This window comes from Rhipicephalus microplus, chromosome 6 (genome assembly GCF_043290135.1).
Source record: "Rhipicephalus microplus isolate Deutch F79 chromosome 6, USDA_Rmic, whole genome shotgun sequence".
Lineage (NCBI taxonomy): Eukaryota > Metazoa > Arthropoda > Arachnida > Ixodida > Ixodidae > Rhipicephalus > Rhipicephalus microplus.
Genome location: NC_134705.1, coordinates 199,012,133 through 199,027,148, shown reverse-complemented (window position 1 = coordinate 199,027,148; position 15,016 = coordinate 199,012,133). Strand labels below are relative to the sequence as shown.

General features: G+C 47.0%; 2 protein-coding genes across 4 annotated transcripts in view; one reads left to right on the top strand and one right to left on the bottom strand.

The window, feature by feature from the left end:
* mRpS18A (mitochondrial ribosomal protein S18A) overlaps positions 1-3,669 on the top strand; it is an 18,369-nt gene extending 14,700 nt beyond the window's left edge. Inside the window, exon 5 of the mRNA XM_075867532.1 lies at positions 3,591-3,669. Within this exon, the coding sequence (XP_075723647.1) occupies positions 3,591-3,654 (64 nt within the window). The 3' untranslated portion in view covers positions 3,655-3,669. The remainder of the gene's footprint in view (positions 1-3,590) is intronic.
* LOC119166886 (protein phosphatase 1 regulatory subunit 14B) overlaps positions 1-15,016 on the bottom strand; it is a 22,231-nt gene extending 7,215 nt beyond the window's left edge. For all 3 annotated transcript variants that reach the window (XM_075867533.1, XM_075867535.1, XM_075867534.1), the window contains exons 1-2: positions 14,807-15,016; positions 9,322-9,600 (exon numbers count right to left, since the gene is read on the bottom strand). In XM_075867533.1, the coding sequence (XP_075723648.1) occupies positions 9,322-9,552 (231 nt within the window). In that variant the 5' untranslated portion in view covers positions 9,553-9,600; positions 14,807-15,016. The remainder of the gene's footprint in view (positions 1-9,321; positions 9,601-14,806) is intronic.

Here is a 15,016-nt window from a genome sequence, read left to right as displayed (position 1 = left end):
CACAAGTATCGCGTACGCTTCCGCTGTGAAGATACTTGTGCGTGGATGTAGTGGACCAGCATCCGAAAAGGATGGGCCTACAGCAGCGTAGGACACAGAGGAGTTAGTCTTGGAGGCATCTGTGAAGAACTCAGGACATGTGTATTTGTGTTGAAGTTCCAAAAAGTATGTTCGGATATGGGCAACAGGTGCATGTTTTGTAACTTCTAGGAAAGACACATCGCAGTCTATAGTCTGCCATTGCCACGGTGGCGGATATGCTACAGGAGCCATTAAACTGTGTTCTAGTGAGATTCCAGTTTCCTCAGCTAGACTCTTCAGGCAAATGGAGAAGGGCTGCCTCATCGAAGGCCTGTTTTGAAACAAAATTGAGCTCGACAAATCATTAATAGTAGAGTATGAGGGGTGCTTCTTGTCTGCTTTCACCTTAAGGTAATAAACAAAGGACATGTAAGTTCTCTGCAGATGAAGCGACCACTCATTTGACTCAACATAAAGGCTTTCCACGGGGCTGGTGCGAAAAGCACCCGTAGAAAGGCGGATGCCCAAATGGTGCACGGGGTCCAGCATCTTCAAAGCACTTTGAGTCGCAGACTGATAAACAACAGCCCCATAATCTAAGCGGGTGCGAATGAGGCTTCTATATAGGTTCATGAGACATTGCCTGTCACTACCCCACCTAGTACGTGACAACACTTTTAAAACATTCATGACTTTTAAACATTTTGTTTTTAGATACTTGATGTGCGGTACGAAGGTCAACTTGTTGTCCAAGATTAATCCTAGGAATTTATGCTCCGTATTAACAGACAGACGCTGACCGTTCAGTTCAATGTCAGGTTCTGAGTGCATGCCTCTCTTTCTGGAGAACAGGACACACGTGCTTTTTTGTGGGTTCAGTTGGAATCCGTTTTCCTCTGCCCATTTTGAGAGCTTGTTTAAACCTAACTGAACCTGCCGCTCACACATTGCCAGATTGCAAGACCTAAAGCCAAGCTGGACGTCATCCACATATGTACAATAAAACATATTGCGAGGAATGGTCAAGCGCAAGGAATTCATTTTTATGAGAAAAAGTGTGCAGCTAAGTACACCACCTTGTGGAACGCCTGTTTCCTGGACAAATGTTTGAGAATGAACCGTGCCCACTCGGACACGGAATGTCCGGTTTGACAGGTAACTTTTGATTATGTGAAACATTCTTCCGCGCACGCCAAGGTTGGATAGGTCTCTTAGAATTCCAAAACGCCATGTTGTATCATAAGCCTTTTCGATATCGAGGAACACGGAGAGAAAATATTGTTTATGGACGAAGGCGTCTCTGATCTGTGCCTCGATACGAACAAGGTGGTCTGTCGTGGATCTACTCTCTCGAAACCCGCACTGAAATGGGTCGAGCAAATTGTTTGTTTCAAGAAAGTGTACAAGTCGGCAGTTTATCACTTTTTCGAAGACTTTGCACAAGCAGCTTGTAAGTGCAATAGGCCTATAACTCGAAGCTAAAGAAGGGTCCCTGCCCTCTTTCAAAATGGGAATAACAATAGCCTCTTTCCAGGAGGTAGGAATAGTGCCAGAAGACCAAATAGCATTGTACAAACAAAGTAAGGTTTTTCGGGTTTCGTTTGGTAGGTTCTTTAACATTTCATACATCACACGGTCAGAACCTGGGGCAGAAGTACTGCAGGAGTTCAGAGATGTTCGGAGCTCAGCAAGACTGAAAGCTTGGTTATATCCCTCGTATCTAGTGGATTTGTGTTCAAGTTTCTGCTTTTCTATTCTTGTTCTGTATTTTTGGAAAGTGTCAGTATAGTGGGACGAGCTGGATACCCGTTCGAAGTGTGCACCGAGGAAGTTTGCCTGATCTTCCAAGGTATCACCCTGAGTGTTTACGAGTGGAAGTGTGTGTACTTGTTTTCCTGCTATCCTATGGACCATGTCCCAGACTTTAGCCTCCTGTGTGTATGAATTAACCCCTGATAAAAACTTCTGCCAGCTTTCTCTTCTGGCCTGCCGACGCGTTCTCCTGCCTTGAGACTTTATTTTCTTGAAGGTTTCAAGGTTTTCGGCTGTCGGCGAGTTCCGAAGCAGCCTCCAAGCTCTGTTTTGCTGTTTGCGCGCGTTTCGGCATTCAGAGTTCCACCATGGCACACGTCGTTTTCCAGGGTGTCCATTTGTTTGTGGGATGCATTTTGTTGCAGCATCGATCAAAAACGCTGTGAAGTAGTTCACCGCAACATCAATGTTCAAAGTACGGATGTCATTCCAACCTAGACTAGCAATAGTATAAAACTGTTCCCAGTCGGCTCTGTTTATGAGCCACTTGGGAACACGTGATGGACACTCAGTTACTGTCGTGCTCAAAACTACGGGGAAGTGGTCACTTCCGTACGGATTACTGACGACTTTCCACTGGAGTAGAGGCACAAGAGATGGAGATACTATGCTCAGGTCTATGGAGGAGTAGGTGTTATTGGCGAGATTATAATAGGTTGGTTCTTTTCGGTTTAGGAGACACGCGCTCGACGAGAGAAGGAACTGTTCGATCAGTCGACCTCGCGCGTCATACCGAGAGTCTCCCCATAGCCTGCTATGCGCATTAAAGTCTCCAAGGAGAACATAAGGTTCCGGAAGTTCATCAATTAAAGAGTGTAAATCACGTTTTTGTAGCTGATAACTAGGAGGAATGTAAATCGTGCAGATTGTGATCAGTTTATCAAAAAGAACCGCTCGAACAGCCACTGCCTCAAGGGATGTTTGGAGTTGTAAGTGTGTGCATGCAATTTCTTGATTCACTATGATGGCAACACCTCCGGATGATGTCACGGCATCATCACGGTCCTTTCGAAAAATAACGTATTTGCGAAGAAAATTTGTGTGTTTTGAATTAAGGTGTGTTTCTTGTACACACAGCACTTTTGGTGAGTGTTCGTGTAGGAGTTCTTGGATGTCGTCAAGGTTTCTGAGAAGGCCCCTGACGTTCCATTGTATAATTTGAGTGTTCATGGTGAATGTAAAATAATGCTGTGTGTACGAAAAACAAGTGGCTGTTTAGACGGGGAGTTTGAGTTCACTTAACAGGGCCATCACCAGGCCCTGTTATTTGCTTTTTTGTTTTCTTGGCGCGCTCCAAGGAGCCACGCCGCTCTTTCGGCACCAAGGGTGCCGACGTATCCATTGCCTCCTCGGAGGCACTGGATGCCCGCACGTGCGGGCTGTTAGTTTGGATTTTGGGCCTCGCCTGGTGAGGGGAGGCCTTGAGACCCGAAGACTCTGGAATCTCCGGTCTCTGTTTGAGAGTAGGCGGTGTAGCCTGGGCTACAGCCGCCTTGGGGGCAGGTGCCACAGCCGACGGCTCGCTCTGCGCGGGCCGAAGGGGTGGCGAGGGCTGGTGCGGCGGTGCCCCCTGACGCGCCGCATCAGCGTATGTAGGTCCATAGAATGGAGCGACTCTTCGCCGTGCTTCCTTAAACGTAATGTTCTCCTTCACCTTCAATGTAATTATTTCTTTTTCTTTTTTCCAGTATGTGCAGGAGCGTGAATATGCGGCATGGTTTCCATCGCAGTTCACACAGTGTGCCGGTTCTTTGCAGTTCTCGGACACGTGGCCTAGGACTCCACATTGTGCACAAGTCTGGCGACCGCGACAGGTTTTAGAGCCATGGCCATATCTCTGACATTGGAAGCAACGGCGGGGGTTCGGAATATATGGTCTCACGGATGTCTTTGTGTACCCAGTCTGAATAGTTTCCGGCAAATCGCTCGAAGCAAAGGTCAGTACTAAGTGTTTGGTTGGGATTTCCTTTTGATCTCTTCTGATCTTAATACGCTGTACGTTTGTCACGTTCTGGCTCTTCCATCCTTCCAGAAGTTCAGCTTCCGTCAGCTCGAGCAAATCTACATCCGATACGACCCCGCGAGATGAGTTCATGGACCTGTGTGGCGTAACACTGATGGGAGTGTCTCCAAACGTTGTGAGGGTGTTCAGTTTATCCAATTGGTTTTGGTCACGTATTTCAAGGAGTAGATCTCCGCTGGCCATTTTGGTAACCTTGTACCCGGCACCGAGAGTTTCGGTTAGGCATCTAGCCACTATGAAGGGGGATACAGTTCTGGCTTGTTTGTTAGTTTTTTCGCAGTGTATAACATGAAAATGAGGAAAGATTTGTTTTGGCCGAATCAAAAAATTGATGTCTTCGGTGCGTACCCGCTTTGAGGAGGCACGATCATTAAGTAAAGGAAATGCTTTGTGCATGCTAAATGTATGTTGTTCGGCAGCGTTGGCGGCCACCCACCACGGAGCCCAACGAGGGGACGCTGCAAGTTTGCGGATGCTGAAAGCTTGCAGACGTCAGCCGTACAACTCTGCTATAACCCAATGCGCCTAGGCCAAGGTAGGCTATTTGCACAGGGTTAACCCTTGCCGCCAGGAAGTTTGGGAGTAAACAGAAGAGAGTAGAAGACAGGACAGATAAACAGTAAGAGATAAAGACGAAGATGTAGGGAGAGAGAGATAGGAAAAGGCGACTGCCGATTTCCCCTGGGTGGGTCAGCCCAGGGGTGCCGTCTACGTGAAGCCGGGGCCAAAGAGGTGTGTTGCCTCTGCCGGGGGGCCTTAAAGGTCCAATCACCCAGCGTCAGCTCAACCCCCAGGTTCCCCTTTTCCCCGGACACGGCAAAGCCACGCACGGCTAGGCGTGGGAGGGAGTAGAAACTCCCCCGTTAGCTCGGGTCCGTGGTGTCGCTACACACCAAACGCCTGCTTTAACAGGCGCCCCTGCGGGGGGGGCACTGAAATTGTTCAATGGCCGTTGTCGCTCTCGCTACTTTCGCTCCGCTGCTACTAGTGTCGGCGGCCGCACTGTAAAGTCAAGCAACGTTGTGCACGGCAGCACTGACATGAGAGGGACTTTCAGGCGGGAGATTTTAAGAGCACTAATGTGATGCGAGCCACTGATATGCGATTTTACTTCAAAATAAGCACTTCCTTGGCACAAAAGTAGCACTACAAGGTATCTGGACTGCTATTTCAGCAATAAACATAGACTTAACATTTGCCTTTAGTATCTTATTCCAAATAAGCAAGAAACCAAATTTACTTACCCACCTGCATCCTTAAGAAGGGAGAAATTGCACTAAGAAACTATGAAAAGCGATGGAATCGTTTTTATCAATAGTGAATGCATAAAGGTAGAACCTAAGAAGAGATATGACTGATCCTAGTGCAGGCAAATAAGGCGATGTCTTCATCAATGACACTTGTCTCACGTTTGCCAAACAGTGATGCACATTATTATGGACAGATGTACACATGCGTCACAAATCACTCGTGAATGCTCATTAGACAGTTCCCTCCCTTGTTTTTTTTTTCCAGTGTGAAATTTGCTGAAATTTACTGTGATCTAAAAATTAGTATCACAGGCTTTTTGCCACATCGGGAAGTGATTTGCGAACTTGCAAAACAGGGTTCAAATCCTGCATCAGGATTGCTCTAGCTTTTTGTTAAAATGGTGTTCCAATCTGGATGAATACTTGTCTAAATACTAACTCAGGTCATTTGCACTCTTTGGAAAAACCAACCAATTGTTTTGTAACCATAAAAAGCGGAAACCTCCAGGATGTACTTACATATACAATGAAGGGGTATTTCAATGTTGCCAATCCAAAAAACAATAAATTGTGATCTATTCTGCAGCCATTGATACATTAACAGCACTCTTCTACTTCTCTTGTCTGTACAAGAGAAGTAGTGGAGCATTTCTCTAGTATAGTTTTACCTATGTAACCTATGTCAGTTTTACCTATGTAACTGACATGAAATGGCATGCATATCAAGAGTGGAGTGCTATTGTGAGGGAATAAAATGAAGAAAAAAAAATGGGACAGTAAAGGTTTGTCAATATTGAAAGTGTCAGTAGTAGTGCCGTTTGCCTTCACCTAACAAAGAATGAATGGCGTGTTGACTTCAGAGTCTAATCGTACACACTAACATGTCTGCTACCTAACATACGATCAGAATTTTCCTGTTTGAATATGATATGCAGTACAGGCATTGTGGGCGGAACATGGGAGTGGCCTTTGTCCTGCAGTGGACGTAGTCAGGCTGATGATGATGATGACAGGCATTGTAAAACCACCTCACATTAACTGAACAGTTCCTGCGCATAAGACAGTACACTGTACAAATAAACTATGTTGTGAATTATATATATATTTTTAATGGCAACTAAGTGGATACCGTCTGTACCCACTTATATTTACTGATGCTTTCCCATTTCACTTGTGTTCAGCATTTGTACATATTTCATTTTCTCATTGTAAATGTATCATTATAAATGCCCTTCTTTTACAACCCTATGAAATGCTCAAAGAAAAAAAAAAAGGCAGGTTTCACGTTAAATAGATGACAAGTTGCTGGTGCCCTTCACTAGCTAATAAATAGCGGTAGTCATGCGTGACGAAACTCCGTTTGGCACTTCTGACACATTTTCTGGAAGGATCGCAGTTGCTGCAATGGAGATGGCATGACTGCGAATACATCGCCGCACGTGTGCAAACCAAATGAGGAACATCCTTAGAACACGAACACGAGAGGGTGCTCCCAAGGCCACCACCAGAAGCCAAGCCATAGCGACAAGTTTCTAGCAAAGAAGGAAGAGAATGAGGGGGGTACAGGAGAGTAAACTTCCTGTTGGCAGAGCCCTACCCAGGAAAGAAGAGAAGCGTAGCATCCGTACCCAACTGTGCTACCAGTGAAAGGATGGATAACACGCAGATCCCACGAATGCCAACGGAAAAAGGAGCTAGCAAACGCAAAGCCGAATCTGGAAGGCGAACGTAAATTCAGCCAACCTGGCAATAGGCCAGTCAGTTTTACGTAGCAAGCTCACTGACATGCTCAACGTTTCACAGACTTTACGGCACATCAATTACGATCAGGAAGAACGTGATGCAAGCAGATATGTTAAGACTCGCATTTTCCTTCTCAGCGTATGTTTTTTGTTTCTTTGTCGAAAAAACAGCTTGTCTTTGATGCCCTTGGCACTGACCCTCTTGTCCATTTTCACTGTCCGAATCAGAGAAAATTAACTAACACAATTAGAGCTGCACCAGTAAATTGTCTTTTCAGATTGCCGAAAATTCGCTATTAATGCGACATGGCATTATAGTTAATGTCAATGAAAAGAAACGCACTGAAGTTTCTACACTTTCTTTACATGACATTACAGATTTTGATGGCATCTGTTCCCATGAGATTAATATTTTATCAGTAGATGCTTTAAACACGCCAGAAAGCAAATGAACAAGCTTCAACTTGTATTTAGCTGGGCGGCTGAAATGCAAAAAGACACTTTGGAATTTTGAGTCTCACACTGACATGGTGGTAGGTTTAAAAAATTGTTTTTAATGTAACACAGTGTAATGTAATGTTTTTAATGTATATCATATGGATCTTGAAGACTCATGTATTAAGCTTGAAACAACAAAGTTCACATCCAGGGTGTTATACCTTGTTTCTCATTCATATCTAATTTGTTGTCTTTCACGAGAGAAGGTTTTAAGCCTCTATAAATGATAATAATAAGACAGACTTTGCTGAAGACATTCCATGATGCAGCTGCGTATGTAGGTGCTGGATGAATAAAAGCTTGTGCCACACTATCAAGTACGCAAGTGGATGACACAATTAGACTTCATTTTGTTCACGAATCATTTTTTTATGATCATATATAATATAATTACTTATAAAGTTTCTCTCCAATTACTTCCCTTTACTACACGTAATGTTATAGCTGAGGAAACAAAGTCTAAAAAAAATTACATGCAGGTGTGCTTCTAAAAAAATGCCAATCAAAAACAAAAGTGGTAAGCCGTGCTGTAGTGTACATGTTATATACATCTTCTAGTATTAACCCCTTATGCAATGTATCTAGGGGTCTGTAAGGTACTTTTAAATAAATACATAAATAGTGCAGCTTTTCTCCACACAATTCAAATGTCACTGGCACCATCCCCATTGAGTCAACAAAGCCAGACGGGGCGCCTTCTTTTGAGGAGGCCCTTAAAGCGAGGTGAGGGATGTCTTTTGTCCCGTCACTTTGTTCGGGCGACGCAGCTTAAGTAGAGTGCTCAATGAAAGGAGACGGCAAGAGAAGCCGGGAGGAAGTCTTCTACAAGTCGCTGCTTTGTCGTCACGCTTCCTTGAGCGTAACCGCAGACTGCCCTCCCGCCCAGCCAGACACTTCCTGTGCTCTGGCACAAACGAGACCAACCGAGCCAACCCCGCCATTTGGCCTCTGCATTAGGTCGGCTTGTCGTTTTGAAGGAAAGCAAAACACTCCACCCACGTTTTACCAAACGAACACGCCTCTCCTCAGCCTGTGTCACAACAATTGTTTTTGTTGAAACGCGGAGTGCAGTGGCTCAGAGCTTATACATGTGAAACGCGATAATAATCAGCTGCTTCAAATCAATCCTCGTCTCTTGTTTAGTCCCCCGACCAAAGCAAACACTTTGGCAACTTAGCTTTGTTCTTGAAAAAGCCGTATGAATTTCCTTGTGGCCCCGTACTACGAATGAGTGGTTGTCAATTTTTCTTTCTTAAATAGCCACTTACGGGCATTGCTCTTTTCAAATTTTCTCAGAGCTGTTAAATGGCTCCTTGATGCATGGTTTGTTCACTGCGTACAACATTTATTTTGCCTATTTACACACACTGCAGGCAATAAGAGCTTTCCAAAGAGGAGACGCTTAATGTACAAAAGTACCAAAAAAAGCTTCGTGTGTGTTCATTACGGCCATATGTATTCAAATGTCTTGTTGCTAGCACAGTCATCTCACGACCACTCGTGCCATCTCAAACACAGTGTTCCCCACGAAGTCATCTCGATAACCGATTGTGAAAAGTTTCACAAACTTAAAGAACCACAGGTGGTCGAAATTCCCGGAGCCCTCCACTACGGCGTCTCTCATAATCATATGGTGGTTTTGGGACGTTAAACCCCACATATCAATCAAAAGTTGCACAAACGTCTATGCGTGCTACTTATTAAGCTTTATTTTTTTTTTTTTTTTTGCTGCACGGCATGTGCATTCTGTGCATTATTTTTGTTCTGCAACTGTATAGTCAAGTTAAATTTATTATTCTCATTGTTTCCATTGCTCATTTCTACAATGACCAACATGGCCAGTAAGTGTTTCTTAAAACAAATCAATGAATAAATTAAAGTTAGTAAGTGATAAAGTTAGTAACTGTAAGGTTTTCGTTCTAGTAACTGTATAATGATGCATGACACAATAAATGGCTGCAAACAGCTAACTCACCGAGCAGGCAAAGAGTCGCTGGAGCTGCTCGTACATCCACATTTCAACGCGCAGCCGCTTCTTTATGAGGCTCATTTGGTGCGGGCCATACTTGGCTGTCAGGTACTTTTTCTTGCGGTCCTGAAGCTCCTCCTTGTCGCCTCCTTCGAAGTTGACGTGCAGCGACTTGGGACCAGCTGCGAGGCACTCTCCCTTGAGGGACCCCGTGCCTGCTGCCAGACCACACTCCATTGCTGGGCCCGTTTATTTTGGTTCCACTCGCGAGCCTGGGGGCGTTCCCTGCAGAAGAGGGTGCGCGTGACTGATTTACTCTGCCAAACTTATCTTATTAGGCTGACCTTATCTAATCTGCATAAGCTGCAACATCCTCTGGGCAGGCCAGAGTTCGCTTTTGAGTAAATGGTAAATAGATGTGGTGAACAATGAATACAAAGGGGAAGAAAATGGGTGTCTTTGGGTTAGCTAGGGTTAAAGAGAGCACACCATATACTTCATTTCATCCATCAGGTACAACGCTCTGTAAGTTATGCGAGAAGTTCAGTCAGAAGAATGTGCAAGTTCTCGAGTCTTGCGCTTCGATTTTGTTGGCGTAAACAAGGCATCTACAATTGGCTCCGGCAGCGTGCTACCGGAACTAATCGTAAAGATCACGAGCAGAAAATAAGGAGATGCTAAGCGTTCCAGAGCAACCTATTGACAACCATAAATAACTGAGTTTGTTTATTTCTGTGGCACAGGGCATCTTTAACTACTACCTTAAAAAAATCACATTACAGTTGGTAAAATCATTGAATTGGTGCACATGCATCTATTTACTGCAAGAAGTGTCACTAACTACCATAGCGTCGCACCTGACATATGGAAAAGAGTATAGATGTTGATTGCATGGCATACATGGGACACAAAGGCTCCAGTGTGGGCTTCTTTCATGTTTCCCTTTAATGTAGTGCAATCTGCTGTTGAGTCCTTTTTATGATACACAGGTGCCAACAACACGGAGGGGAAGGGGTAGCCACATCACAGATATTGTAAGCACAATATTGACAACGTTTGACCTTCATCTTCTTCATCTGTATATAATCATCATCACGAAAAACGTCGTCTTCGTTCGAAGGGTTGATCAGGCGATTTGGCCTAATAAACGTCGTCGAGACTCCAACGCTGCTACTGTCTTACAATACCGATAGTACCGGCTGGAGGCCTGGATAATTATCAATGAAATTGATAGCGACAGTAAGTCAATTATACAGTAACCAGCAGTAAGCATCACATTGTGTAATAAGGGAGCTTGAGATTTAACATGGCAAGAATGAGGAAATCTTACGGTCCCAGTGCGGCCAATATGCGTAAAAGTCGCAGTTTCGCTGCAAGGACGAAGCAATCATTGCAAAAGCAATAGATTGGAATGCTACACGAAGTAAGGCTAGCAGTGGGACTTTGCATAAGTAGGTAATCACGCTGGGGTAAGAAAACGCGGCCGCTGCTGAGAGGGAAGTGGCCTTCGTAGTGAATATGGCTTCAACATAATCTTTGCAACGAGAACACACTACGAACACACTACGTACAAAGGTGTGAGCAATCGGCTGATCCCTTGCAAAGATACAGCGCACATGACCACATCCCACTGGTTAAAAAAACACGCTTTTTTCCAGAGCTGCGCAACCCCCTCCCCCCTCTCTCACAAACAAACACACATCACCTCCGGCACAACCTTTCCATGCGCCTTTCGCGCCACAGAGGGGACCGGCTCATTTAAATGACCTCGGCTTGACGTGCTTTCACTCGCAGGCGCAACATACCACGCGCGAGGCGATGTTATCGACGGCAAAAAGTACGCCTGAAGTGCCCGTAATTTGCGCAAAAAAAAAGTGGAGGGGGGGGACTCAAATTCATGACGTCATATCAACATTCAAATTGCGGGATTCTGGCGCGAAATTCAAAAACGAAACTTTCACCTTTTTCCCCCCCTTCGCTCGATAGCGAAATCAGCAACGTTAAAGTTTTCAAAAAATGAGTTATTATACAGCGACTTACTGTATCACTTCAGTGTCCTTTTCACTGGCACATGCCTAACTGTGCGCAAGAGGACACAAGAGCGGCTAGCTTATTCACGATGTGCGTCAGAGTGTTGGAAACTTGACAATGATCTCTAGAAGCCGGTGGTATTTCGCAATGGCTCCAATGAAAGACATTGCAAACAGAGGAGAAACGAACAACAAAAATACTAAGAGTGACAGCAGACACCGCGCCTCTTTTTCCTGCTGCGTGCGGCGCAGCGAAAATAGAAAAAAAATAACAAGAAAAGACACTCCAAGGCAGGAAATTGGTCCACACCTCCTACTGTTTCGCAGCACGGGGCCCCCGTCCGTTGTTACATGCAGAACGGGGTCTTTGAACCCCGTTTGACCGCAGTGCGCCTTGCTCGGACAAACAAGCAACTAGCGGTGTGCCACGCTCGGTTTAACACGCGCTCACTTGCTCGTAGTACGCTAGGACCACCGCGTATAGATTCTGTTTTTGCGTTCCCTCTCTCTCTCTCCTTGAGGGAGAAAAGCCCCGGCCACCCCGGCGCGCAGTTGATTGATTGATATGTGGGGTTTAACGTCCCAAAACCACTCTATGATTACGAGAGACGCCGTAGTGGAGGGCTCCGGAAATTTAGATCACCTGGGGTTCTTTAACGTGCACCCAAATCTGAGCACACGGGCCTACAACATTTCCGCCTCCATCGGAAATGCAGCCGCCGCAGCCGGGATTCGAACCCGCGCCCTGCGGGTCAGCAGCCGAGTACCTTAGCCACTAGACCACCGCGGCGGGGCCCGGCGCGCAGTTTCATACACATTCATGCAGCGCAAAGCCGGCGCCTCGTTGACCTCCGTCCAGCTGCGGGAATGTCATTAAATCCCCGCGCGGCTCTTTACTCTCTCAATGCCAGCAAAGCCGACGCGCCCCTTTGGCTGATAACCTTGCAAGGCCGGTGCGCGCTCCGCATAAATAAAAAAAAATGGGCGTCAGCTGAATTATAAATAAGAAACCGCGCCTTCCCCCCATTTACACTATAAATACAGAAGCCGTTTCCGCGACAAACGCACACGCAAGCCGTGCGCGGTGCGATTTTTTTTTTTTTTTTTTGGAAAGCGCATCATCTTTAACGGTCCCCGTGGAGAACAGTTATTTATATCTACGCGCTTCCCAAGGTGATGGCACGGCATCACCCTCGATCAAGAAAAAGTGGATCAAACTTCCGGCGCGACCCCCTTATTTTATTTTTTCCCCCGGCCGATGCGCCTAGGAAACGCGCCATGTCCGGAGGATGTAGTCGCCGGGGTCGCAAAGAAGGGCGACGTTTGCGCAACTAAAATGCGTTGTGTATGAAGCAACCCGGAGCCCTACCAACTCCTAGCAACGGGACTCGAGCGCGAAAAGGCAAAGGAGCGGCGGCGCGGCAGACGACAACGCTGCGCCGCTTTTCTGGAGCAAATTGGGGGGGGTCGCCGTGCCCCATCGTCACAGCGGCATCGTAATGACGGCAAAGCGACGTCCGGGGAATCACATAGAGCTCGTTTGTTTGTCGCCGTCGTTCGGTGCTCTTTTCAAACGCGGTGACATCGTTCCCACACGCATCGCATGCAGGAAACTTAGCGCGATTGCCAAGCGGTTGTTTCTTCCCTCCACGCATCGCGACGCAGCGTGATGAGCGCGCGCCGCTTTTTAGTTAATTGTTTCAAGCGCCAAAGCGCAACCTCTTCCAAGTGTTTTACCCATTCTCTGCTGGAGCCAATTAGGGTGACTATAGACCCCCGCGAAACAAGCGCGCTTCTTGGGAGAAATGACAGCCGCGAACTACTTACTACCTGACAAATGGGAAGCCACCGCGGAGTTTTGCGCGTCCCAGGCCAACGCGGTGGTAGTGCTGTGTAGTGCAAAGTGACTCTAAACGCTGCGCGCGAAAAAAAAAAAATTACGACCTCAAGAAGGGTGCACACACGCTGCGGCGCAGTTTAGCGCCGGCCTAGTTTCGCTAAGCACGCTAGAAAATGTCCCCGCACGGCAAACAGAGGCGTTGCCTGTTCGGTATTGGAGATTCAAACAAAAGGAATCTGTAAGGCTCGTAACAATAGGTATCAGCTTTGTTTTACTTCTTGGCTGCTGGGTTTTTTTTTTAAGCGAGAAAGAAAAGAGAGAGAGAGACTGCGGTGAATGTGGGTTTTATGCATACGAGCGCGCTAAATACACGGGCTGCCACTCTCTCGCGTTAGCCTTGAAATTGCGCATTCACAGAGCGCACGCGAAACGCGCGACTTCTCTATCAGGAGCGGACGACCACCGCCGGCGACAATCGCTTTCTGCGAGTGCGTGCATAGTGCGTGCAAAGGATGCGGGATTAGAATGACTAGCGGACGAGTCGACCAGTTTCGCAAGGGCATCCTTTCACCATAACCGCCAAACTACATCGCGGCCAGCGAATGCGCCAGGCTCGGAAGGGACGGGTCCAGACTACCACGCCTCACGAATGACCCCAAAGCACCATACAAAAATCAAACCTAAAGGACGGTGCTAGAAGTGCAGGGGAGGGGGCGCCGAACAATCTTTATCTTCGCTCCGGGCACTGTCGTGCGAACTTTTTATCGCCGCATCGGGCCGATAATGACGCTCGGCAAAATAACTCACGCGCGTACGAGCTGACGGAAGAAGTGAACGATAAACAAAAGAGGGAAGTCAGGCGCGCAGAGAACTCGAAGAAAGAAAAAAAAAGCGACAGAATAAGGAGGAACCGGCAGGCTCCCCACCAACTGCAGGGCAAGGGGGTCCGTAGTGAAACGGATAGCTAGCAACGCCGCGCCGCCGTCATGCTCAAGCGATTATACGCGATCGTGCGATGAAACGAAGCAGAAGCTCCTCTTCTCTCCACCGAGCGGGGCAACCCCTCCGTCTCGTCTTCGACTCCAGGAACTAAACAACGAAGGCTGCAGCGCGCCTCATACAATGGCCGGGTGTGCTCGCCGCCCCCACCGTGAAACCAAGTCCTTACGATTCGCTCACGATCCGCTCCACACCTGGCCTTTGTTCCCAGACAAACGGAGGAGGAATAAAGATAAAAAAAATCGGGTATCGCTCGAAGCAAGTAAAATCCAAACAAGGCGTCATGCACTTTAGCACCCACCGAAACACCCTGCCACCGGGCACCTGCCTCGCAGGCTGCTCCGAAACTCAGCGACAAAACCGCGCGTTAGGAGTTTTTGCAAGGTCTTTCGACGCATTTATAAACGGCACACGAAGCGTCGACACAGCTAGGCGCCCGCAGCGGGTAGCAAATAAAAAAGAAACACTTCATTCATTTTAAATGGACCCCTCGCGCGTGCTTCCATGACGTCAAGCGGGCCTTTGTGCCAACGAAGGGAAGGAAGAAAAAAAAAGGAGACGGGTCAAGCTCAATACTGAGCAGAGTTGGTGCGCGCTGAAATCACAGGTAGCGGGAGCTCACCTTGTCGAAGTAGCCGGAGAGCTTCTGCGCAGATCGTGTACTCCGAATCTCGCTGGGCACCAGCAAATGTGAACGACCCTCACCACCGACCAAGACAATCGCGTGCTACACACACGGGACGACGAACGAAGCGTCGCTGGGCCTCGCTCTCTCCACGAGGATCCACTCTCCGCAAGCAGGCGCCTCTTCAGCCCGCTTCCTTGCTTTCGC